This window comes from Pristis pectinata, chromosome 3, assembly GCF_009764475.1.
Source record: "Pristis pectinata isolate sPriPec2 chromosome 3, sPriPec2.1.pri, whole genome shotgun sequence".
NCBI classification, from domain to species: Eukaryota; Metazoa; Chordata; class Chondrichthyes; order Rhinopristiformes; family Pristidae; genus Pristis; species Pristis pectinata.
In genome coordinates this window covers 2,295,513-2,322,657 of record NC_067407.1, presented here as the reverse complement: position 1 = coordinate 2,322,657, position 27,145 = coordinate 2,295,513, and the positions used below count along the sequence as shown (strand labels likewise).

General features: G+C 47.8%; 1 protein-coding gene across 4 annotated transcripts in view; it reads right to left on the bottom strand.

The window, feature by feature from the left end:
* Nucleotides 1-27,145, bottom strand: part of LOC127568859 (collagen alpha-1(XXIV) chain) — a 274,610-nt gene that overhangs the window by 138,390 nt on the left and 109,075 nt on the right. For all 4 annotated transcript variants that reach the window (XR_007956090.1, XM_052013085.1, XM_052013087.1 and 1 more), the window contains 6 exons: nucleotides 19,214-19,258; nucleotides 13,901-13,954; nucleotides 13,743-13,787; nucleotides 7,971-8,024; nucleotides 5,805-5,858; nucleotides 3,561-3,614 (listed from right to left, as the gene is read on the bottom strand). Coding sequence is in view for 3 of the 4 variants with exons in the window: in XM_052013085.1 (XP_051869045.1) it covers nucleotides 3,561-3,614; nucleotides 5,805-5,858; nucleotides 7,971-8,024; nucleotides 13,743-13,787; nucleotides 13,901-13,954; nucleotides 19,214-19,258 (306 nt within the window). In the remaining variant the exon portion in view is untranslated. The remainder of the gene's footprint in view (nucleotides 1-3,560; nucleotides 3,615-5,804; nucleotides 5,859-7,970; nucleotides 8,025-13,742; nucleotides 13,788-13,900; nucleotides 13,955-19,213; nucleotides 19,259-27,145) is intronic.

Here is a 27,145-nt window from a genome sequence, read left to right as displayed (position 1 = left end):
GAGCTCACTGCCTCCCCACCAGCCGACAGGACTCCACCATTCAGCCTTTTTGGATCATTCATTCAACTCAGGAGCCTGGGTTCAGGGCTGAATCCCTGATTGTGTGGAAAGCAGCAATTGGGTTATCCGATGTGATTCCCTAAACATCCTCTGCCATACCAAAGTATCGGAACCCACTCTATCACTCTGCGATCTAGGATAATCATATTCCCGGCTTCTGGATCCTCTAATCAACCCGTGTAATGCTGAGGTAAGGCGCCACATTTAACCACAGCACTCCTTATCAAACTGCACAGATGGTCCCCATTGGCTCCTGTGACTTTCGGAGTCGGTGTGTGAGCGGTAGACAGCACTCTGCTTCATGTCTGTAATTAGTAATCGGCTCGGACTTCCGACAGCAAAATTGGTTACATCTGCTCGACAGGGCTTATTGCCCCGATAATTACAAACTGCACGGCATTCCCTCCGCACCCTCCATTAGAAAATGTTCACTGGACTCCATATCTCAATTGTGATCTGCAATCTAATTAATTGATTTGAGAATGTTGTTTTTCCCAGAGTGGTGTTTAACAAACTTGGGAATTGGGCTGTTGGGGAAAGTTTTAAAGCTTAGATCATACACAGAACATACAATAGTACAGCACAGGAACAGACCCTTCGGCCCACAGTGTCTGTGCTGAACATGAAGCCAAATTAAAATCTCTTCTGACCCTCCATTCCTGCATATTCATGTGTCCATCTAAAAGCCTCTTAAAAGCCATTATTGTATCTGCTTCCACCACCCCTGTCAGCCCGTTCCAGGCACCCACCACTCTCTGTGTAAAACAACTTGCCCCACACATCTCCTATAAACTTTCCCCTCTCACCTTAAATGCACGTCTTCTAGTGTTATACATTTCTACCCTGGGAAAAAGACTCTGTCTACCCTATGTGTGCCCCTCATAACTTTATAAACTTCTTTCAGATTGTGCCTCAGCCACTGACACTCCAGACAAAAGAACCCAAATTTGTCTAACCTCTCCCTATAGATCATACTCTCTAATCCAGGCAGCATCCTGGTGAACCTCTCCCAAAGCCCCCACATCCTTCCTGTAATGGGGCAACCAGAATTGACCACAATACCCGTGTCTGCGTGGGTTTCCTCCGGGTGCTCCGATTTCCTCCCACATTCCAGAGATGTACGGGTTAGGAAGTTGTGGGCATGCTATGTTGTTGCCGGAAGTGTAGCGACACTTGCGGGCTGCCCCCAGAACACACCACGCAAAAGATGTATTTCACTGTGTGTTTCGATGTACATGTGACTAATAAAGAGATCTGATCTTGTCTTATCTTACTGCAAGTGCGGCCGAACCAAAATTTTATACAGCTGCAACATGATTTTGATTACATGAATTTGGCTTCCACGTTTAATCTGGGGGACATACAGGCCCCTCAGCCAGCCCACATCAACCATCGGGCGTCTATTTGCACAATCTCAGTTCTCCCCCCATTAACACCCCCCAGATTCTACCACCCGCGCACTTGGGAAAATTTACAGCAGCTGATTAACCTTCTGATCCACATGTTGCTGGGATATGGGAGGAAACTGGAGCACCGGGGGGAAACCCACACGGTCACAGGGAGAACGTGCAAACTCCACACAGTCAGCGTCAGAGGTCGGGATCGAACCCTGGTCACTGGAGCTGTGAGGCAGAGGATCTACACCACTGTGCATGCAGCGGTTGCTAACAGCCACAGGGTGGCAGATGGTGAACACTTGACAACAGGTTTGGAAATGAGTGCATGAACTGACTGTGTGAGACAAGGGAGTGATGCATGAGCTGTTCATCTCCTCCATTCAGGAGAATCTGTGTTTATCCTTCCTGAGGCATAAACTCGCAAGACCTCAGAGGTGAAAACTATCAGGAAAGTTTAAACCAGCTGGGACTCCCTCTAGGATGTCAAGGTGAGAGGTTCTGGCAGGTGCCTTTCAGGGTTTGACATGGAGTTCTCTTTATTTACAGGGAGCCTGGAGTATGACAGACGCTAAGAATTCCTTTAGGGAGTTCAGGATACAGCTGAGCGTGTGTGAATTTTGGACTAGTTCTGACAGGGAGTGGTTCAGCACAGAAGAGGCAGGTTTAAGGGAACCATAGTGCAAGAAAACAGGCCCTTCCTCCCATCGAGTCCGTGCCGACCTTCAACCACCCATCTGCACCAACCATACACTAATCCCATTTTGTTCTCTCCACATTCCCATCAACTCCCTAGACTCTACAGAGGTAAGTGTGACGGGCACATGGGAGAGACTGTAGGAAGGGTAGGTGGGGACAGACTGCTCCCTCCAGGGACCAATGGCCTCCTGCTGTGCTGTAGTAAAAGATCAGCACCATTTTGTGAAAAGAACTTCTCCCCACTGCCTGGGAAACGTTTGTCCATTAAGAACAGATCACAGAAAAACTCCGATAATCTGGAATGCTGGGTTCTTCGGTGGTACCAGACCAGCAAATTTTCTGGACTATTGGATAGTATTTCTATAAAAATTCAGCACAATTTTTATCACAGATTCAACCCAAACTCACACATTTTTCCATTCAGTTTTTCACCCCACCCTGTCTCTGAACCCCCTCCGGCCCCTACACCACTCCCTGTCACTGAACTATCTCCGGCACCTACACCCCTCCCTGTCACTGAACCCCCCTGGTCCCTACACCCCTCCCTCTCTCTATAACCCCTTCCAGCCCCTACACCCCTCCGTGTCTCTGTGACCCCCTCCAGCCCCTACACCCCTCCGTGTCTCTGTGACCCCCTCCAGCCCCTACACCCCTCCGTGTCTCTGTGACCCCCTCCAGCCCCTACATCCCTCCCTATCTCTGTAACCCCCCTCCAGCCCCTACATCCCTTCCTGACACTGAACCCCCTCTGGCCCCTACATCCCTCCCCGTCTCTGTAACCCCCTCTGGTCCCTACACCCCTCCCTGTCTCTGTAACCCCCTCCAGCCCCTACACCCCTCCCTGTCTCTGTGACCCCCTCCAGCCCCTACACCCCTCCCTGTCTCTGTGACCCCCTCCAGTCCCTACACTCCTCCGTCTCTGTAACCCCCTCTGGCCCCTACACCCCCCCTACCTCTGTAACCTCCTCCAGTCCCTCCCCCCTCTATAACCCACCCTTCACCCCTCTCCATGTCTGTAGACCCTGCACCCCTCCAATCCTCCAACACCGCCATGCTTCACCAATTTCCGCCTCTTGCCCTTCGCAGATTCCCATGGCTCCACCACTGTTGACCCTGCCCTCAGCTGCCTGGGCCCCAAGCTCTGTGGTTCCCTCCCTGGCTCTCTACAACATGTGACCCCTTCTAATCTCTTTAACACCTCCATGTCTGACAGCACATTTGTTCCCCTGCCCTGCTATCTCTTTACGTGACTTGGTGTCTCATTAGGTCTGAATACAGTCCTGGGAAGAGATCGGGATATTTTATTACACGCGCTGTACATTGCAAAGGGGATTATTGCATTACCAAGACTGGTCAATCTAACAATGCTCGCTTTGTAATAGCAACCTGAACAAAACACTCTGTTACCTCAGGTCCTGGGAGTCCTTGCAAACCTTGTGGTCCGGCATCACCCATTTTACCCTAGGACAAACAGCAAACATTGCATCAGAGAGTCAGTGAAAAGTCAAAAAACTTGCAGGTGCTGGAAATATGAAACAAAAATAGAATGAAAACTCTGTTTGGATAATGGAAACATTATTTGTCACGTGTACCGAGACACAGTGAAGAGCTTATGTTTCGCATGCCGTCCAGACAGATCATTCCATACCTAAGTACATCGAGGTAGTACAAAGGAAAACAGAATGCAGGATAAAGTGTTACAGTTACAGAGAAAGTGCAGTGCAGGCAGACAATAAGGTGCAAGGTCATAACGAAGTAGATTGTGAGGTCAAGAGTCCATTTTATCATACTAGGGGACCGTTCAATAGTGGGATAGAAGCTGTCCTTGAGCCTGGTGGTACGTACTTTCAAGCTTTTGTATCTTCTGCCTGATGGGAGGGGGGAGAAGAGAGTATGTCCGGGGTGGGTGGGGTCTTTGATTATGTTGGCTGCTTTACCGAGGCAGCGAGAGGTATAGACAGAGTCCATGGAGGGGAGGCTGGTTTCCATGATGTGCTGAGCTGTGTCCACAACTGTCTTCAGTTTCTTGTGGTCCCGGGCAGAGCAGTTGCCGTACCAAGCCGTGATGTATCAGGATAGGATGCTTTCTATGGTGCATCAGCAAAAGTTTGGGCAGTGTCACACAGTGCTTCCTGATGCTCAGAGACAGACAGCTAGGGTACAGAAAAATACTTCCAATGCAGCCTCATTTCAAAAGGATTTTAATTTACGATGAGCAAACCTTTGACAAAATAATTATCTATGCTCTGATCCTTGGAATGCTTTGATTTAGGAATTATTATGGACAATTGATATTATGGATAATTTTCTGGGACTAAACTGCAACATGCCTTTAAGTAGGAAAAGGCCTCAACTTGCTATGTGTAGAACAAACAGTGTAGCTGGTAGCACCTCCCAGCACTAGAGATCCAGGTTCAATCCTGACCTCCAGCGCTGTCTGTGTGGAGTTTGCACTTTCTCCCTGTGACCGCGTGGGTTTCCTCCGGGTGCTCCGGTTTCCTCCCACATCCCAAAGATGTGCAGGTCGGTGGGTTAATTGCAGAGAGCAGTTTGCAACGATTATTACAGAATACTAGAATACTATAGAATAATATCCCACTGTTATAAGACTATTGAACGGTTCCCTAGTACGATAAGATGCACTCTTGACCTCACAATCTACCTCATTATGCCCTTGCACCTTATTGTCTGCCTGCACTGCACTTTCTCTGTAACTGTAACACTCTATTCTGCATTCTGTTATTGTTTTCCCTTGTACTACCTCAATGCACTGTTGTAATGAAATGATCTATATAGGTGGCATGCAAAACAATTTTTTCACTGTACCTCGGTATATGTGACAATAAACCAAACCAAATCAAAATTGGCCACTGTAAATTGCCCCCAGTGTGTGGGTGAGGCGTAGAATCTGGGGGGAGTTGATGGGAATGTGGGGGGAAATTAAATGGGATCAGTGTAGGGCGCTGTCAATGGCTGGTTGATGGTCGGCACAGACTTGGAGGGCTGAAGGGCCTGAGTTGCGAGACAGTACGACTTTAAAAGTAATTCTCCCACAGCGTGACGTGTAGCCTGAAAGGGCGGTGGAGAAGGTTCAACAGGAACATGCAAAGAGAACTAGAGAACCACTTGGAAAGGAAAGAAACGTACATGGTTGACAGGGAGAAAAGCTGCCTGGGACCAATAGAAAGGCCAACACACACAGAGTGGGCTGAATGGCCTTTCCATGCCGTATCATTCTATCATTCCATAACTCCTTAAAAACAGGGAATACAAACATAGTCCAAAGACAGTCGATCTTCTGTAAATCCTAAGCGTAGTGTTTCCTGATCACAATTTCTCACAGACTCTGGTTGAAACTCAGACTAAACCCCACAGATTAATCTGTAAAAGAGATTCACAATTTTCCTGTGAACTTGAAAGAAACCAGATTAAAGCAGTAGCACGCCTTGGGCATTTATATCCACCATCTTATCAGAGGTTTAGAGGGATATGGGTCAAACACGGGCAAATAGAACCAGCTTAGATGGGCATCCTGGTCAGCATGGATGAGTTGGGCCGAAGGGCCTGTTTCCATGCTGTAGTACTCTGTGACTCCCGACCAGCAGCTTTGAATTCAGATGGGGCAGACTCATCCAGGTGAACCAAACCTACCGGTGGCCCTGGTTTCCCTCTTGCTCCAGGTGGTCCAGTCAAGCCAATAGCACCCTTCAAAAAGAAACGGCAAAATATGTGCCTTCAATGGTAATTACACAGTCCCAGCAATAATCCTCACGTCGGTACATAGAACACACAACATAGAACATTAGAGCACAGTACAGGCCCACAATGTTGTGCCAACACTTTATCCTGCTCTAAGATCTATCTAACCTTTCCCTCCCACATAGCCCCCTATTTTTCTATCATTCATGTGTCTATCTAAGTCCCTTAAATGTCCCAAATGCATCTGCCCCCACAACCTCTGCCGGCAGTGCGTTCCACATACCCACCACTCTCTGTGTAAAAAAACTTACCCCTGACATCCCCCTGATACCTTCCTCCAATCACTTAAAATTATGTCCCCTCATGTTAGCCTTTTTCATCCTGGAAAAACGTCTCTGACTGTCCACTCGATCTATGCCTCTTATCATCTTGTACACCTCTATCAAGTCACCTCTCATCCTCCTTCTCTCCAAAGAGAAAAGCCCGAGCTCACTCAACCTATCCTTATAAGACATGCTCTCCAATCCAGGCAGCATCCTTGTAAATCTCCTCCGCGCCCTCTCTAAAGCTTCCACATCCTTCCTATAACGAGGCAACCAGAACTGAACACAATACTCCAAGTGTGGTCTAACCAGAGTTCTATAGAGCTGCAACATTATCTCATGGTTCTTGAACTCAATCCCCTGACTAATGAAGGCCAACACACCATAAACCTTCTTAACAACCCTATCAACCTGTGTAGCATCCTTGAGGGATCTATGGACGTGGTCCCCAAGATCGCTCTGTTCCTCCACACTGCTAAGAGTCCTGCCATTAACCTTGTATTCTGCCTTCAAATTTGATCTCCCGAAGTGTATCACTTCACACTTATCTGGGTTGAGCTCCATCTGCCACTTCTCAGCCCAGCTCTGTATTCTATCAATATCCTGTTGTAATTTACAGCAACCTTCTACACTATCCACAACACCACCAACCTTTGTATCATCAGCAAACTTACTAACCCACCCTTCCACATCCTCATCCAAGTCAGTTATAAAAATCACAAAGAGCAGGGGTCCCAGGACAGATCCCTACAGAACACCACTGGTCACAGACCTCCAGGCAGAATACACTCCATCTACCACCACCCTGTCTTCTATGAGGGAGCCAATTCTGAATCCTTCCATGAGGAACGTTATCAAACATCTTACTAAAATCCATGTACACCACACCCACTGCTCAACTTTCATCAATCTGCTTTGTCACATCCTCAAAGAATTCAATCAGGCTTGTGAGGCACGACCTGCCCCTCACAAAGCCATGCTGACTGTCCCTAATCAGCCTATGCTTCTCCAAATGCCCATAAATCCTGTCTCTAAGAATCTTCTCCAGTAATTTGCCCACCACTGAAGTAAGACTCACTGCTCTGTAATTCCCAGGGTTATCCCTGCTCCCTTTCTTGAACAAAGGAACAACATTTGCCACCCTCCAATCATCTGGCACTACTCCTGTGGCCAGTGAGGACACAAAGATTGTCACCAAAGGCGCAGCAATCTCTTCCCTCACTTCCCGTAATAACCTTGGATATATCCCGTCTGGCCCAGTGACTTATCTATCCCAATACTTTTCCTGCCAAGCAATTATGTGGAAAGTGAAGTATCAGTTTGGGAATATCACGGAGAACCTGACAGCAATTACTCAGAGGTGTTGAAAGATTTTCTCATCTGAATTATGACCCTCCCTCAGTACCGCCCCATTTTTTAACAAACTTTTATTCACTAAAAGCACTACAAAAGGACATCCAGTGTCAAAACTACTACAACTGATACAGAAAGAAGAAGAAACTAGGCAGACAGATTCTAACTACAGCAATAATGCTAACCACCGCAAAATGCACCTGCAATACTTCAGATGAGAATCTCGTTCACACCGTCCATGGCACACGCGATCCACTCAGTACAGCCCCTCCTGCAATGTGACACTCCCTCAGTACCGCCCCTCCCACTGTGCGACGCACCCTCAGCACCAACCCTCCCACAGTACTGCCCCTCCTACAGTAACAATACCACATTAAAGAGCAGTTTAGATAAATGTTCGCAAGGCAATGAGAAATGAACGAAAATGCATCTTTGTACATACCCGATCTCCGGGGAATCCTTGTTCTCCAGGAGCTCCCAGCAAACCGTGATCACCCTGGGTAACACATTGTCACACACAGAGTCACAATGAGGGCCCACATTGAGTACTCACACTTCAACTGCAGAAACACCGCACACATTCCCTGAGTACACAGCTCTGTCAAATGCATGAACGTTGATGAGGTTTTTGTTTGTTCATTTCAGGTAAATGGGAAAACACCAAGCTCGCTACAGACACGAATCGCTCATTTTTGTTAGCACAGATGTCAGCCTCCCTCACATTTGTCTGGGTGCTGCAGTGAGGAACCACGTTACAGCAGGTCAAAGACTGAGTGTGGCATGAATCAGCCAGGTGAGCAAAACCAGGAGAGGATCTCGGCACCCATAGATCTCGTTTTCAAAAACAAATTTAACTGTTTGACAGAAAATGACCTCTATCTGACGGGAGGAATTGGAATTGGAATTGCTTTGCCTCTGATGTCCAGTGGGTGTTATTCTGAAGAAATGACAGGTCACACCAGATCAAAGTGTAACAAGTCCAGTTATTATCAGGTGCACAGAGACAGGAGGGGTTGTGCAAGCATTTGTTGAGATCTAGACTGTTCAGTCACCTAACCTTATTTGCTCACTTCTGCCCCATAAACATACAGCGCAGAAACAGGTCCTTCAGCCCACCATCTACACCGACCACCCATCAGTTACACTGATCCCATTTTATTCTCCCCACATTCCCATCAACTCCCCCCAGATTCTACCCCCCACCCACACACTGGGGGCAATTTACAGCAGCCAATTAACCCACCGACCCACACGTCTCTGGGATGTGGGAGGAAACTGGAGCACTCGGGGGAAACCCACGCGGTCACAGGGAGAACGTGCAGACTCCACACAGACAGCACCGGAGGTCAGGATCGAACTGGGATCTCTGGAGCCGTGAGGCAGCGGCTCTGCCCGCTGTGCCATTCTTTTAGCTCTCTGATTATTTAATATGGAGGCCAATCTCCTTGGACACCTGCTGTCTCCAACTTTTCACCACATACAGTTTCACATTATAGTGCAACCTGGAACATTAACTGTTTCCTTCTCCCCAGATGCTGCCTGACCGGCTGAGAATTATCAGTGCTTCCTGCTTTATTATAAAGGTATCCAGGTCTGGCTTAAAAGTGTTCAAAGACTCGACTTCAACTGCCCTTTGAGAAAGAGAGTTCCAAAGAATACAGAACACTACAGCACAGTCCGGGCCCTTCAGCCCACAATGTTGTGCCGACCTATATAAACCTTATCCCCATTCAATCTACCCCTCTCTTCTTCACCACACATGACCCTCAATTTTTCTTTTGTCCATGTGCCTATGTAATAGTCTCTTAAATATCCCTGTTGTATCAGCCTCTACCACCACCCCCAGCACAGTGCGTTCCAGGTACCCACCACTCTCTGTGTAAAAAACCTACCTCTGACATCTCCCCTGAACTTTCCTCCATGCACCTTAAATGAGAGACCTCAAGTATTGGCCATTACCACCCTAGGGAAAAGGTGCTGGCTATCCACTCTGTCTATGCCTCTCATTATCTTGTACGCCTCGATCAAGTCTCCTCTCATCCTCCATTGCTCCAGAGAGAAAAGACCTAACTCACTCAACCTATCCTCATAAGACATGTTGTCCAATCCAGGAAACATCCTGGTAAATCTCCTCTGCACCCTCTCTAAAGTTTCTACATCCATAATGAGGCGACCAGAACCAAACAAAATATTCCAAGTGTGGTCTAACCAGAGTTCTATAGAGCTGAAACATTACCTTGCGGCTCTTGAACTCAATCCCCCGGCTAATGAAGGCCAACACACCACACGCCTCCTTAACCACCCCAACCAATTGTGAGGCAACTTTGAGGGATCTATGTACTTGGACCCCAAGATCCCTCTGTTCCTCCACACTGCTAAGAATCCTGCCATTAACCTTGTACTTCGCCTTCAAGTTTGATCTTCCAAAGTGAATCACTTCACACTTCTCTGGATTGAACTCCATCTGCCACTTCTCCGCCCAGCTCTGCATCCTATCTGTATCCCATTGCAACCTACGACAACATTCTGCACTATCCACAACACCTCCAACCTTCGTGTCAACTGCAAAATGACTTCTTCATCCAAGTCATTCATACAAATCACAAAGAGCAGGGGTCCCAGAACAGATCTCTGTAGAACACCACTGGTCACTGACCTCCAGGCAGAATACTCCTTTTCTACATCTACCCTCTGCCTTCTGTGGGTAAGCCAATTCTGAATCCACACAGCCAATTTACCATGGATCCCATACCACGTGACTTTCTGGAGGAGCCTACCATGGGGAACCTTGTCAAATGCCTTGCTAAAATCCATATATATCACATCCACCGCTCTACCTTCATCAACTTGTCTTGTCACTTCCTCGAAAAACTCTATTAGGCTCATGAGGCATGACTTCCCCTCACAAAGCCACGCTGACTATCCCTAGTAAAACTATGCTTCTCTAAATGCTCATAAATCCTGTCCCTAAGAATCCTCCCAATAGTTTGCCCACCACTGACGTAAGACTCACTGGTCTATAATTCCTGGGATTTTCCCTTTTACCTTTACACTGGAACAATGTTTACCATCCTCCAATGCTCCGCTACCACTCCTGTGGCCAGGGAGGATGCAAAGATCTCTTCCCGCAATCTCTTCCCTCGCTTCCCATAGTAACCTGGGGTATATCCTGTCTGACCCCGGGTCCTAGTCTATCCTAATGCTTTTCAGTAGCTCCAACACTGCTTCTTGTTTACCTTCGACATGCTCCAATACATTAGCCTGTTCTACACTAACCTCCCCTTGGTCTAAATCCCTCTCCCTGGTGAGCACTGAAGAAAAGTATTCGTTCAGGACCTCCCATACCTCCTTCGCCTCCAGACACATTTCCCCCCCCCACTTTTCCCTGAGCAGTTCTACCCTCACTCCGGTCATCCTCTTGTTCCTCACATACATGTAGAATAGAACACAGAACGGATAGCACTACTAGAAGTACACGCCCTTAGGCCCACAATGTTGTGCCAACATTTTATCCTGCTCTAAGATCTATCTAACCCTTCCCTCCCACATAGCCCTCCATTTCTCTATCATTCATGTGGCTATCTAAGAGTCTCTTAAATGTCCCTAATGTATTTGCCCCCACAACCTCTGCCGGCAGTGCGTTCCACACACCCACCACTCTCTGTGTAAAAAACTTACCCCTGACATCCCCCTTGTACCCCCCTCCAATCACCTTAAAATTATGTCCCCTCGTGTTAGCCATTGCTGTGATAGGGTGAGACCAAGTGGGCCAATGGGAGCAGTTCACATGGCAGCTTGAAGCACATTGTACATGTTTGCCTGTGTCATGTGTTGTTAACAATAAGTAACTTGTCCAGCTGGCCAGACAAACAAAGAAAATAAACTGAGCCAAAACGATGCTAGTTCTGATACAGTGGAAAGAAAGTTGTGCAATTCGATATTGGTGTGGAAGGCTGCAATGTATCCAGTGGAAGGTGAGGTGGTGTTCCCTGAACTGGCATTATACCAGTGCAGCAGGCCACAGAATGATACGGTGGGACTGAGCTTTCAATGTCTTGGGGCAACGTTTGGAAGGTCGATCATGGTGGGCAGTTGCATTCTTCAGAGACACAGGAAAGCACAGAAGCTGGAATCTTGGAGCAACAAGCAATCTGTGGGTAGGAAAGGAAGTGTCGATTGTTTCGGGTCGAAACCCTGCATCAGGACCGAGAGTGGAGAGGGAAGATGGGTGGTATGAAGAGGAGAGAGGCCAGTAGGTGACTGGTGGACTGAGGAGGGGTGAAGGACGTCAGGCAGATGAAGCCAGGTGGGGATGGAGCCCCTACTGGCTCCTTCTGCCTGTCATCCTTCAGGGCCTGCTGAGTACGTCCAGCAGATTGTTGGTTACATTCTTTCTCCTTGATCAATAACCGAAAAACTGATTGTGCAGTACCCCTAATCTTCCAGAGTCTGGCACTAAATGGTGGCTGAAGAGCTGTGGTTTTGCTTCCTCCAATGTTGTTAATCCGCACAGAACAAACACTTTGTAAATTTGGAAGTAATCTGTTAAAGTGTTTCTTCAGAGCATGGGGTTGGAATCAAAGCGTATCGAAGCTTTGTTACTCCCTGACTGCCTCCAGAGCAATATGGTTTCAATTGATGTCGGAATTAACTGGAGATGTTACTGTAAGGTGGAAGGCACATTCACAAGAGGAGTGGAACTCATGAATCAACGAAGAGGCTCATCGTTTGTCATGTTATAACCACTGAACTCATTTAGTAAAAACTCGTTCCACATGAGGCTTCTTCCGTCTCCTGTCATTTTTATACACTGCAGAAGATGTTGGCACTCTCTCTGCGATGGGGGTGAGAGCGAGACGCTCAGTGCCTGCTGCTGCACAAGTGCAAGTTGGACAAAATCCTCGGCTGAGTGCGGAAAGACCCAAAAATCCAGAAGGCACCATCCCAGTTACACGGCACATCCGTAAAGTACCCAAGGGTGGCTTCCAGTAATCCAATTTGGCCACTGGTAGATCAAATGGCAAAGTTCCTGTACTGACAGCACAGCTACACACTCATCACTGAACATTAGGGGTTATCCATTCCAGACTAAGAACCCTTTCAATAGTGCTCTAAATCTTAATTACTCCCAAACATCCTGTCTGCACTCAAAATTAATTTTTTACAGGTGTGGAATCTCATTCCTTCTTTAAATCTGCTAAAGTTTTAAAACAGTAAATTAATGTTTTTGACTTTTTTCCTCAGTCCTTTTTCTTGCTCTCTATCTAACCTTTCTTTCCCTCTCTCTGTTCACTATCGAACCCGATTCAACATTGAATTCAATATTCCATCATGCACTTCCTAGTCTGAGAACACACATATCTGAAACGTGCTGTTCCAGCCACACTCCACAGCAGTGTACCTGAGAAAGGCTTCTGGTAATTTGATTTGATCACCGAAACACATTGAGTGGTAAAGTTCCTGTTCTGACATCAAAGAAACAGTCTGAACTCATCACTGAACATGAGGGCTTGTCCACTCCAGTCTACCCTTCCCAAGTCTCTTCCCTTCAACCTCTGATTAGAACATGGAGCATAGAACAGTACAGCACAGGAACAGGCCCTTCGGCCCACCACGTTGTGGCGAACTAATTAAGCTAATGACACTGAATCCCTTCTGTCTGCACAATGTCCATATCCGTCTCACTGAGCTCTTGCCTTTAGAATGGGGTCAACTCAAGTTATGAGAACCCTGATACACTACAGCCACTTAGGTCAGCACAGTGGCACAGTGGGTAGAGTCGCTGCCTCACAATTTCAGATACCCAGGTTCGATCCCGACCTTCAGCACTGTCTGTGTGGAGTTTGCACGTTCTCCCTATGACCTCGTGGGTGTCCCCTGGGTGCTCCGGTTTCCTCCCACATCTCAAAGACCTGCGGGTCGGTGGTTAATTAGCCAGTGTAAAGTTGTCCTGTAGTGTAGCTTCATGGCAAAATAAGGCAATGGAGAGTTGATGGGCAAGTGTGTGAGAGAGAGTAAGTTGTAGAGATACAGGGAAATAAGGAATAAATGCTGGGGTTGCTCGCCTGGGAGATAGAATGGACCCGATGGGACAAATGGTCTCCTTCTGTGATCGTTATAAGATTATCACTGTTCAGGACAATGCAGATCCTTAGAAGAGATCAACTGTTTCCTTACAGATTAAAATATCCAAAGATAGAAATATTTAGATCACCTTATCACCTTTCAGTCCAGGTTGGCCAACGGTTCCCACCAGACCCTGCAATGAGAATTGGAACAGAGAGTGAAAGGTATTGCAATGTCTGAAGGACATTGGCCGCAAGTCAGAAAAATAATTCATCAAAGATCATAATCATGGCTTAGAAACTGTACCTGAGGTCCTGGAATTCCTGGGAGGCCAGTTAACCCTTGAGGACCCACATCACCCTGCATGGGAAGAGAAATGCAGTATGGTTACTGAGAACATAGGACATAGAACAGTACAGCACAGGAACAGGCCCTTTGGCCCACCATGTTGTGCTGAACTAATTAAACTAGTAATTAAATGCTTACTAAAGTAGTCCCTTCTGCCTACACAATGTCCATACCCCTCCATTCTCTGCACATTCATGTGCCTATCTAAGAGACTCTTGAACGCCTCTATCGTACCTGCCTCCACCACCACCCCTGGCAGCACATTCCAGGCACCCACCACTCCCTGTGTAAAAATCCTACCTGTACATCTCCTTTCAATTTATCCCCTCTCACCTAAATGCATGCCCTCCAGTACTGGACGTTTCAACCCTGGGAAAAAGATACTGGATGTCTACCCTATCTAATAAGATAAGATAAGATAAGATCTTTATTAGTCACATGTACATTGAAACACACAGTGAAATACATCTTTTGCGTAGTGATTTTTGGGGGGCAGCCCGCAAGTGTCGCCATGCTTCCGGCGCCAACATAGCATGCCCATAACTTCCTAACCTGTACGTCTTTGGAATGTGGGAGGAAACCGGAGCACCCAGAGGAAACCCACGCAGACAAGGGGAGAACGTACAAACTCCTTACAGACAGTGGCCGGATTTGAATCCGGGTCGCTGGCACTGTAAAGCATTATGCTAAGCATTATGCTAACCACTATGCTACCGTGCCTGCCCCTCATATAAATTATCAGGTCTCCCCTCAGCCTCCGCTGCTCCAGAGAAAACAGCCCAAGTTTGTCCAACCTCTCCTTATAGCTCATACCCTCTAATCCAGACAGCGTCCTGGTGAACCTCTTCTGCACCCTCTCCAAAGTGTCCACATCCTTCCTGTAATGAATGCAATACTCCAGACGTGGCCTAACCTGAGTTTTGTAAAGCTGCAATATAACTTCCTGAGAACTTGTTCAGGTCTCCCTATACTGAAAGCATGGCTTGTCTGTTCTGATTGAACCAACCTTGCTTGGTGAGTTTTGGAGAGAATGATGCACTTGTAGAGCATGAAGACCTGCCCCCCGGACTGACTCTTGGTTCATGGTGCTGAGGGAGAAGAACTGAACAAGTAAGATTTCTTCAGTTCTTACATTGATTATCAGCACGGCTCAGTGGCTCAGTGGGTAGAGCCGCTGCCTCACAGCTCCAGAGACCCGGGTTCGATCCCGACCTCTGTCGCTGTCTGTGTGGAGTTTGCACGTTCTCCCTGTGACCGTGTGGGTTTCCCCCGGGTGCTCCAGTTTCCTCCCACATCCCAAATTCATGTGGGTTGGTGGGTTAATTGGCCGCTGTAAATTGCCCCCAGTGTGTGGGTGGGGGGTAGAATCTGGGGGGAGTTGATGGGAATGTGGGGAGAATGAAATGGGATCAGTGTAGGGTTGGTGTAAATGGGTGGGTGATGGTCGGCACGGACAGGGTGGGCCGAAGGGCCTGTTCCTGTGCTGTGTGACTCAGTTTCCATCCTGCAGTGACCCAGCCCTTCATCCTGCCTGAATTCTCAGAAACCGATGCTGGCAGGTTTTCCCTGAAAACTGCTCTTACAGTCCTGAAAAAGCAATGTTGCTCTTTCCCAAGAGGTGTCAACTCTGCCAATTCTGCAGAGATGCGAATCCTCGGTTATTTTGCTTAAAAGAATGGCTATCGGTGCAAGAAACAGGAACGGGCAGCTCCAAGTATCATCCCATCTATATCGACAGCCAGTGCCCATCAGGGAATTCATCAAAGGAATGAAGTGCGTCTCCTGATGGATCACCAGGGTGACAACACAATGAGACAAACAGCCTCCTTCTGTGCGAGATCATTCAACAATTCAAAACCACTTCTCAAGCATCTGTGTTTGAAGTCCTTGCCTTAACAGCGGTACTTTGCAAGCTATATGGTTGCTGGCAAGATTCCCGGCAGTAACACACAGTGCTGAGCTTGTCTCCAGAACAGCTGCGAGAATGTTAGATCTGGAGAGGACCCATGATTGACTGGGGGCCAAAGATTTACAAGCCAATTTTGACAAATCCATTTTAAAATGTTCATAAACTTTAGAGCCATAATTGGAAACTGCAGTTGCGTAAAGTGATACACGGGCAGGAAGTTTTTATTCAATGGTCGCTGAGGCTCAAAGCTGCATGAATAGGGTGACGATAACTACAGCGTGCTCAAATGTGACTCTGTGACTCTAGTGTTCATCATGCTCGTTCCTTGGCTGGGAGGATTGTCCCACCAAGAGAGGCTAAACAGGCTGGGTCTGTATTCCGAATGAGGGGTGACCTTATTCAGTCCCAAGGAGCAACACAACGTGCTGGAGGAACTCAGTGGGTCAGGCAGCATCCGTGGAGGGAAATGGACAGTCGATGTTTTGGGTCGAGACCCTTCATCTGTCCCCAAGATCCTGAGGGGGCTTCACTGAGTAGATGCTGAGATGCTTCCGCCAGTGCGAGAGTCTCGAACAAGTGGACAAAGCTTCAAGATGAGGGAACAGTCATTTAAAACTGAGGTGTTCTTCTCACAGAGGGAGGGGAATCTGTGGGATTCTCTGCCCCAGAGGGTGTGGAGACTGGATCACTGGGGGGTTTAAAGAGGAGGGAGGTAAATGTTTGAAAGATCAGGGGACTGAGGGCGATGGGGAACTGGCACAGAAGAGGAGATGAGGCCTGGGGCAGATCAGCCGTGGTCACAGTGAATGGTGGGAGAGGACTGAGGGGCTGAGAGGCCTCCTCCTCCTCCTGCTCCTATTTTCTTGTGACATCAAAAGTCATACCATGACAACATCCACAAAAAGAATCACCACCACCACAGAAAGCATCCTATCCGGATGCATCATGGCTTGGTACAGAAACTGCTCTTCCTGGGACCATAAGAAACTGCAGAGTTGTGGATGCAGCCCAGCGCATCACGGACACCAGCCTCCCCTCCGTGGATTCTGTCTACACTTCCCGCTGCCTCGGTAAAACAGCCAAAATAATCAAAGACCCCTCCCACCCCAGACATTCTCTCTTCTCCCCTCTCCCATCAGGCAGAAGATACAAAAGCCTGAAAGCACGTACCACCAGGCTCAAGGACAGCTTCTATCCTGCTGTTATAAGACTATTGAACAGTCCCCTAGTGCGGTAAGATGGACTCTTGACCTCAAAATCTACCTCGTTATGACCTTGCACTTTATTGCCTGTCTGCACTGCACTTTCTCCATAGCTGTAACACTTTATTCTGCATTCTGTTATTGTTTTCCTTGTACTACCTCAGTGCACTGTTGTAATGAAATGATCTGTATGGATGACATGCAGAATAAAGTTTTCCACTGTACTTCAGTACATGTGACAATAATAAACCAATTTAAATTCAAACACATAAGGCCATTCAGCCCATCCAGTCTATGCTGTCTCTCAGAACATTCCCATCAATCCCACTCCCCCCCCCCATGCTCCTTCACATGCCCAGCGAATCCCCCTTGAATCTCCCACCACCCATCAACACAAGGGACAACTTACAATAGCCCATCTACCTAACAGCCAGCATGTAAAAGATTTTCGTATTTAGTCACAGAGTCATACAGCACAGAAACAGGCCCTTTGGCCCACCGAGTCCATGCAGACCATCACCCACTCATTGACACCAACCCTACACTGATCCCATTTTATTCTCCCCACATTCCCATCAACTGCCCCCAGATTCTACCCCTCACCTACACACTGGGGGCAACTTACAGCAGCCAATTAACCCACGGACCCGCACGTCTTTGGGACGTGGGAGGAAACCGGAGCGCCCGGGGGAAACCTACATGGTCACAGGGAGAATGTGCAAACTCCACACAGACAGCACCGGAGGTCGGGATCAAACGCGGACCTCTGGAGCCACGAGGCAGCAGATCCAGCACTTTCCATCCGACTCGGGGTGGGCGGAGAGAAACTATTTCTCCAGGCATAGACATCCTGAACCTTGGGGCAGAATCTCAGAAGGAGAACAAAGTTGTTCAGGTGGGATACCCCTTTGCATGAAAGGTGGTGGACATCTGGAAGTTCTTCCTCTCCCACTCAAGGAGTAACTGAGTTTGAGAGTCCATCGGACTCAAAACTCCCATTGCTAACGTTCACTTGGTAAATTGGTTTATTATTGTCACATGTACTGAGGTACAGTGAAAAAACTTGTCTTGTATACTGTCCATACAGATCAATTCATTACACAGTGCATTGAGGGAATACAAGGGAAAACAATACAAAATGCAGAATAAAGTGTCACAGCTACAGAGAAAGTGCAGTGCAGGCAGACAATAAGGTGCAAGGCCATAAAGAGGTAGATTGTGAGGTCAAGAGTCCATCTTATCGCACTGGGTGGGGATACGTGGACGGTAGGCACCTCAGCCATGGTCTAACTGGTTCAAGCGGCTGACAGGATTCCTCAAGTTGCTGGATGAAGTAATGTTACTGATATCATTGAATGACCCTGATAACCTGCCAAATCCTTTGATCAAATGGGCCAACTAATCCACGGCAATCAAAGGACACTGACCTGATCCTAAACCATTAGACTCAGACAGAAAGAACACCAGCTAAAAATTCATCTTGCCCAGAGCTACTGAACAGGTGGCACCAGATCGATGGTACAGTCTGCCTGACGTCCAGTTGCACACAACATTGTGGCTACAGAGCAGGTCAGAGGCTGGGGATCCCGCAGTGAACACCCCAAGGCCTTTCCCCCATCTACGAGGCACAAGTCAAGAGTCAGATGGAACATTCCCCACTTGCCAGCTCCAACCAGTCTTAAGGAGCTCGATAAAACAGCTCACTGGATTGACACCACATCCACCAGGCTAATCGTTTGTTCCGTCCACCACCGGCGCACGGTGGCTGCAGTGTGCACTGTCTACACAACGCACTGCAGTTACCCGCCCAAGCTACTCCAACAGCACCTCCCAAACCCACCACCTCTCCCACCAAGGACGGGGCAGCGGGTGGTGGGGAGCACCACCACCTGCAGATTCCCCTCCACATCACACATCATCAGACTGGGAAATACATCGCTGTTCCTTCAGAGTCGCTGGGTCTAAACCCTGGAACTCCCTCCCCAACAGCACAATGGGAGCTCCTTCACCAGAAGGACTGCAGAGATTCAAGAAGGCAGCTCACCCCCACCTTCTCCAGGGGGCAATTAGGGATGGGAAATAAATGCAGGCATTGCCATATCCCAAAAATTAATTTTAGAACAAGTTTGACTTAAAGTTGTGCATCTGAGTTATACGTACCCGAAGACCAGGGAATCCTGGTTGTCCAACTCCTCCAACTTTTCCCTAGAAACAGCGAGAGGAATTCGATATTAGATCTTGCATTTCTTAGTTCATGGCACATTGCATTGTTCTCACTGGAGGACCATGGTCACAAACCCCAAACCTCTGATGTACCTTTGACTAAAACCTATCAATATAGTGTTAGAATAGAAACTGCTCTGTAAGGAGTGGTTAGAGTCACAGAGTCACACAGCACGGAAACAGGCCCTTCGGCCCACTGAGTCTGTGCCTACCACCAACCACCCACTTACACCAATCCTACACTGATCCCATTTTATTCTCCCCACATTCACATCAACTCCCATCAGATTCTACCCCGCGCCCACACACTTGGGGCAATTAACCTGAGGACCCAAAGGAGACTCATGTAGTCACAGGGAGAACATACAAACTCCACACAGGTAGCACCCGAGGCCAGGATCGAACCTGGATCGTTGTGAGACAGCGGATCTACTAGCATTGGTACCACACCGCTCCTTTTTTTGCAGAAACACACACTATCTCCACTGACATACATTTGGAAAGTGGTCACTGTTTTTGACTGGGAAGGTTGGCGGGATATCCAGCTATTACAAATGTTTCTTGTTTCTTTAACAATGTGAGCAATATAAATAAGAGTTAATTCCCCTGACTGAGTGGTTGAAGCAACGTTTGGAAGGATACTCTCTTAAACTTGGTTTCAAGTACAGGATTAGTCCAGATTTGCAAATTACATTGCATTCAGCTTGAATAAACTGATATCTACAAGTCCTGCCATGAAATGTCATGACAATGGGGAGGACTCAAGAAAAAAGTCGGCATAACTACAAGTCAATGAGTTCAGGCGAAACCTCGTTAAAGGGAGCAGTGAGAATGAAAACTCACTCCCACAGGAAAGGTCTTAGACAAGAGCATGGGGAGCAGTGGGGAGGGATTAAGGGGAACATGTGGGTGGGAGCAGAAGGATTTGGTGATGGGGGAGATGAGGCTGTGGTGGAACAGACACACCAACAGGGAGCAATGGTTTGCCATGTGAGCTGGCATAGACTCCATGGGCCAAATGGAAATATGAAACATTAAGTATAGAACAATGTCAACAACTAGAAAATTCAGAGGTGACACTATTTTTTCCTTCCTTAAGATGTAAAGATAACACTGCAAACTATCTATCATATTGAACAAGTCCAGGCAAACTACATTGAAAAAAATGTAAACAGAATCACTTTTAGCATTAAAGTAAAACACTAATAGTACCAGCCCTCTTCGGGATAAGATAGAGTCAGAGAGCACTACAGCACAGAAACAGGCCCTTCAGTCCAACTAGTCCATGCTGACCTCATCTTCTGCCTAGTCTCATCTACCTGCACCTGGACCATATCCCTCCAAACCCCTCCCATCCATGGACCTATCCAAGCCGCTCTATAAGTTTTTTCTAACTAGACGAGTGGGGACTGGACTGCGCAGGCGCGGCATGGGCAGCTTAAAAAGGAGAGAAAAAAAACTTCGGAGGACTCGGGCTTCGGTTCGGAGGACTTCGGAGCAGCTAAGTGTTTTCTCTCTTTATCACTTTTATTAGGGTTTTTAAGTGTAAGGGTTAGTTTTTGTTAGGGTTTTTATAGTGTAAGGGTTAGACTTTTATAAGTTTTTTCTAACTAGTCGAGTGGGGGCTGGACTGCGCAGGCGCGGCGCGGGCAGCTTAAAAAAGGAAACAGCCTATAGAGCGGGCAGCGTCGGAGCGGGCAGCGGAGTGAGAGGGAGCAGAGTGGTTAGGCTTTGGCTCAAGGGGCTTCAGCGTGAAGGGGCAAGGAGGGTAAGTAGCTGGTAAGTAGGTAAAGGAAAGGTTTACCTGTTGTCTACTATAGATTTGTAGGTGGGACTAACTAGGGAAAAAAGAAAGGTAGTCAGATGGAGGACATGGTGGTGTGCTGCAACTGTTTGATGCAAGAACTCGTGGACCTTGCTGCGGTCCAAGATGGCCACATCTGCAGTAGGTGCTTGAGGCTGGATGAACTTCGGCTCAGAGATGATAAGCTGGAGTCACAGCTACAAACACTGCACAGCGTAAGGGAGGGAGAGAGCTATGTAGACACGGTGCATCAGGTGACAGTCACCCCCCTTAGAGCAGGTACATCTGAGGTTCAGGAGGCAGATAGAATGGTGACTGTCAGGGGAGGGAAGAGGAAGAAGAAGTCAGGCAGGCAGACAGAGCAGGGAACCCCGGAGGCTGTTCCCCTCAGTAACAGGTTTTCTGCCTTGGAAGCTGTTGAGGGGGATGACCTGCAGGGGCCTAGCTGCAGTTACCAGGTCTCTGGCACTGGGACTGGTACTGCTGCTCAGAAGGGAAGGGTGGGAAAGAGACATGCGGTAGTGATAGGGGACTCGATAGTCAGGGAGACAGATAGGAGGTTCTGTGGCAGTGAGCATGAATCCCAGATGGTATGTTGCCTCCCAGGTGCCAGGGTCCGGGATGTCACTGATCGGGTCCACAGGATTCTTGAGTGGGAGGGAAAGCAGCCAGAAGTTGTGGTCCATGTTAGCACCAACGACATAGGTAGGAAGGGGGATGAGGTCCTGAAGAGCGAGTTCAGGGAGCTAGGCAGAAGATTGAGGAACAGGACCTCAAGGGTAGCAATCTCCGGATTGCTGCCAGTGCCACGTGATAGTGAAGGCAGGAATAGGAGGAGGTGGCACATAAATGCGTGGCTGAGAAGCTGGTGCAGGAGGGAGGGTTTTAGATTTCTGGATCACTGGGATCTCTTCTCGGGAAGGTGGGACCTGTACAGAGAGGACGGGTTACACCCGAACCAGAAGGGGGCCAATATCCTTGCGGTGAGATTTGCTAGGGTGGTTCGGGAGGGTTGAAACTAGTTTGTGAGGGGGAAGGGAACCGGAGGAGTAGGTCAGAGGAAGAAGGGGATGGGGAAAAGTTAGATCAAACAGGTAGAGAGGCTTTGGGGAAGGAGAAGCAGAATACAGGCTATAAAAGTAGTAAGGTAGATGGACTAAAGTGTGTTTACTTAAATGCAAGAAGTGTCAGGAATAAGGGTGATGAACTGAGGGCTTGGATAAGTATGGGGGACTATGACATCGTGGCTATTACTGAGACGTGGCTGACGTCAGGGCAGGACTGGATATTGAATATTCCTGGTTTTCGGTGTTTTAAGAGGGATAGGGAAGGGGGGAGAAGAGGAGGAGGGGTGGCGATACTGGTCAGGGACACTGTTGTGGCTGTGGAAAAGATGGATGTTGTAGAAGGATCATCTCTAGAGTCCGTATGGGTGGAATTAAGGAACAGGAAGGGAGCAGTTACTCTACTAGGAGTATTCTATAGGCCCCCCGGTAGCAGTAGAGATATAGAGGAGCAGATTGGCAGGCAGTGTTTGGAGAGAAGCAAAAATAACAGGGTTGTTATAATGGGAGACTTCAACTTCCCAAATATAGACTGGAACCTGCTTAGTGCCAAAGGTTTAGATGGGACGGAATTTGTTAAATGTGTCCAGGAAGGATTCCTGAGGCAGTATGTTGACAGGCCGACTAGAGGGAATGCCATGTTAGATCTAGTTTTAGGAAATGAACCGGGACAGGTGAAGGATCTATTGGTGGGTGAGCATTTGGGGGACAGTGACCATTGCTCCATAACCTTTAAAATTGTCATGGACAGGGACAGGTGCAGAGAGGACAAGAGGTTTTTCAATTGGGGAAGGGCGAACTACGAGGCTATAAGGAGAGAACTTGGGAGTGTAAAGTGGGATGTCCTTTTTGAAGGGAAATGTACCATGGAGATGTGGTCGATGTTCAGGGATCTCTTGCAGGATGTTAGGGATAAATATGTCCCGGTGAGGCAGAGAAGGAATGGCAGGGTGAAGGAACCGTGGGTGACGAGAGAGGTGGAACGACTAGTTAGGGAGAAGAAGGTAGCATACGTGACGTATAAGCAGCAAGGTTCAGACAGGGCCCGTGAGGAATATAGGGTAGCGAGGAAGGAACTTAAGAAAGGGCTGAGGAGAGCTAGAAGGGGACATGAAAAGGCTTTGGCTAGTAGGGTTAAGGAAAATCCCAAGGCCTTTTTCATGTACGTGAAGGGTAGGAGGATGGCTAGGGTAAAGGTAGTTCCGATTAAGGACAAAGGTGGGAGAATTTGCCTGGAGGCGGCGGAAGTGGGAGAAGTTTTCAATGAATACTTCTCTTCGGTATTCACCGAGGAGAGGGGTCTTGATGACGCGGAAGGGAGTGCTGGTAAGGGTAATGTTCTCGAGGTTGTAGATATCAAGAGAGAGGATGTGTTGAAGTTGTTAAATAATATTAAGTCAGATAAATCTCCGGGGCCTGATGGGATTTTCCCCAGGCTGCTTCGAGAGGCGAGGGAGGAGATCGCTGAACCGCTGGTAAGGATCTTTGAGTCCTCGTTTTCCACGGGGATGGTGCTGGAGGATTGGAGGGTTGCGAATGTTATCCCCTTGTTCAAAAAAGGTAATGGGGATAGGCCAGGGAATTACAGACTGGTGAGTCTCACGTCTGTGGTGGGTAAGCTGTTAGAAAGGATTCTAAGGGATAGGATTTATGAACACCTAGAGAATCATGGACTGATTAGGGACAGCCAGCATGGCTTTGTGAAGGGAAGATCTTGCCTCACAAGCCTGATAGAGTTCTTTGAGGAGGTGATGAGGAAGATTGATGAGGGTAGTGCGGTGGATGTGGTTTACATGGATTTTAGTAAGGCGTTTGATAAGGTTCCTCATGGTAGGCTTCTTCAGAAGGTCAGAGGCCAAGGGATCCAAGGAAGCTTGGCTGTGTGGATTAGGAATTGGCTTGCATGTAGAAAGCAGAGGGTTGTGGTGGAAGGAGTGCCCTCGGATTGGAAGGCAGTGACTAGTGGTGTCCCGCAGGGATCGGTTCTGGGACCTCTACTTTTTGTGATATTTATAGATGACTTAGATGAGGGGATGGAAGGGTGGGTTAGTAAGTTTGCGGACGACACTAAGGTCGGTGGTGTTGTGGATAGTGTGGAGGGCTGTCGGAGCTTACAGAGGGATATTGATAGGATGCAGAGCTGGGCTGACAAGTGGCAGATGGAGTTCGATCCGGAGAAGTGTGAGGTGGTACACTTTGGAAGGACAAACTCCAGGGCAGAGTACAGGGTAAACGGCAAGGTACTTGGCAGTGTGGAGGAGCAGAGGGATCTGGGGGTTCATATTCACAGTTCATTGAAAGTTGCCTCACAGGTGGAAAGAGCAGTTAAGAAGGCCAATGGGATGTTGGCTTTCATAAATCGCGGGATTGAATTTAAGAGCCGCGAGGTGATGATGCAGCTTTACAAAACTCTGGTTAGACCACACTTAGAGTACTGTGTTCAGTTCTGGTCGCCTCATTATAGGAAGGATGTGGAGGCGTTGGAGAGGGTGCAGAGGAGATTTACTAGGATACTGCCTGGATTGGAGAGTATTGAATATGAGGAGAGGCTTAAGGTGCTAGGGCTTTATTCACTGGAAAGGAGGAGGATGAGAGGAGACATGATAGAGGTATATAAAATAGTGAGAGGAATAGATAGAGTAGACAGTCAGCGCCTCCTTCCCAGGGCACCAATGCTCAAGATGAGAGAGCATGGCTTTAAGGTTATGGGTGGGAGGTTCAGGGGAGATGTCAGGGGGAGGTTTTTCACCCAGAGAGTGGTTGGTGCATGGAATGCACTGCCTGGGGTGGTGGTGGAGGCAGATACATTGGACAGGTTCAAGAGCTTGTTGGATAGGCACATGGAGGAACGTGAGATAGAGGGATATGCAGGAGGAAAGGGTTAGGTAGTGTGAGGGTGGGCCGAAGGGCCTGTTTTGTGCTGTATGGTTCTATGGTAAACGTTACAATTGAACCCAAATCTACCACTTCCGCTGGCAGCTCTTTCCACACTTGCACCACCCTCTGAGTGAGGAAATTCCCCCTCAGGTTCCCCTTAAATATTTCACCTTTCACCCTAAACCTATGACCTCTAGTTCTAGTCTCACCCAACATTGGGGGAAAAAGCCTGCATGCATTCACCCTGTTTATACCCCTCATAATTTTGTATACCTCTATAAGATCTCCCCTCATTCTCCTGCGCTCCAGGGAATAAAGTCCTAACCTATTCAACCTTTCCCTATAACTCAGGTCCTCAAGTCCCTGCAACGTCCGTGTAAATTTTCTCTGCACTCTTTCAAGCTTATTGATCTCTTTCCTGTAGGTTGGTGACCAGAACTGCACACAATACTCCAAATTCGGCCTCACCAACATCTTGTACAACTTCAACATGACATCCCAACTCCTGTACTCAATGCCCTGATTTACGAAGGCCAAAGTGCCAAAAGCTCTCTTTATGACCCTATCAACCTGTGACGCCACTTTCAAGGAATTATGGATCTGTATTCCCAGGTCCCTCTGTTCTACCGCACACCTCAGAGCCCTACCATTCACTGTGTGAGTCTTACCCTGGTTTGTCCTCCCAAAGTGCATCACCTCACACGTGTCTGCATTAAATTCCATCGGCCATTTTTCAGCCCCTTTTCCCAGCTGGTTAAGATCATGCTGCAGGCTTTGATAGCCTTCCTCGCTGTCCACTACACCCCCAATCTCGGTGTCATCTGCAAATTTGCTGACCCAGTTTACAAAATTATCATCTGAATCATTAATATAGATGATAAACAGCAACGGACCCAGCATTGATCCCTGGGGCACACCACTAGACACAGGCCTCCAGTCAGAGAGACAACCATCTACTACCACTCTCTGGCTCTCCTGCTAAGCCAATGTTGAATCCAGTTGACTTCTTCATCCTGAATGCCAAGCGAGTTAACCTTCTGGACCAGCCTCCCATGTGGGACTTTGTCAAAGGCCTTGCTAAAGTCCGTGTAGACAACATCCACCATCTTCCCCTGATCAATCTTCCTGGTAACCTCCTCGAAAAACTCCATTAGATTGGTTAGACATGACCTGCCATGCACAAAGCCACGTTGACTATCCTTAATCAGGCCCTGTCTATCCAAATACTTGTATATCCTGTCCCAATAATTTACCCACAACTGATGTCAGCATCACTGGCCTATAATTTCCAGCTTATTCTTAAGAGCCTTCTTAACAACAGAACAACATTAGCTATCCTCCAGTCCTCCGGCACCTCACCTGCGGCTAAGGATATTTTAAATACCTTTGCCAGGGCCCCTGCAATTTCTGCACTAGCCTCCCACAAGGTCCAAGGGGACACATTGTCAGGCCCTGGGGATTTATCCTCATCTTCATCCGCCTCAAGACAGCCAGCAGCTCCTCCCCTGTAATCCAGATACGGTCCATGACCTCACTACTCTTTTGACTCAGTTCTGTAGTCCAGAGTAAATACAGATGCAAAAAATTCATTTAAGATCTCTGCCATCTCTTTCTGCTCCATACATAGATGACCACGCTGATCTTCAAGAGGACCAATTTTGTCCCCTGCTACCCTTTTGCTCTTAATATAGCTATAGGAACCCTTGGGATTCTCCTTCATCCTGTCTGTCAGAGCAACCTCATGTCCTCTTTTTGTCCTCCTGATTTCTCTCTTAAGTGTTCTCTTGCATTTCTTATACTCCTCAAGCACCTCATTTGATCCTAACTGCAGATACCTGATTTGTGCCACCTTTTTCTTTACCAGGGCCTCAATATCCCTCAATAACCAAGGTTCCCTGAACTTGTTAGCCTTGCCTTTTATTCTAACAGGAAGATACAGATTCTGCACTCTAAATATTTCACTTTTGAAAGCCTCCCACTTACCAAGGATCTCTTTGACGAAAAACAGCCTATCTTGGCCTTACTCCAATTTAGAATCTCAGCCCGAGGACCAATCCTATCCTTCTCCATAGTTATCTTGAAACGAATGGAACTATGATCACTGGATCCAAGGTGTTCCACTAC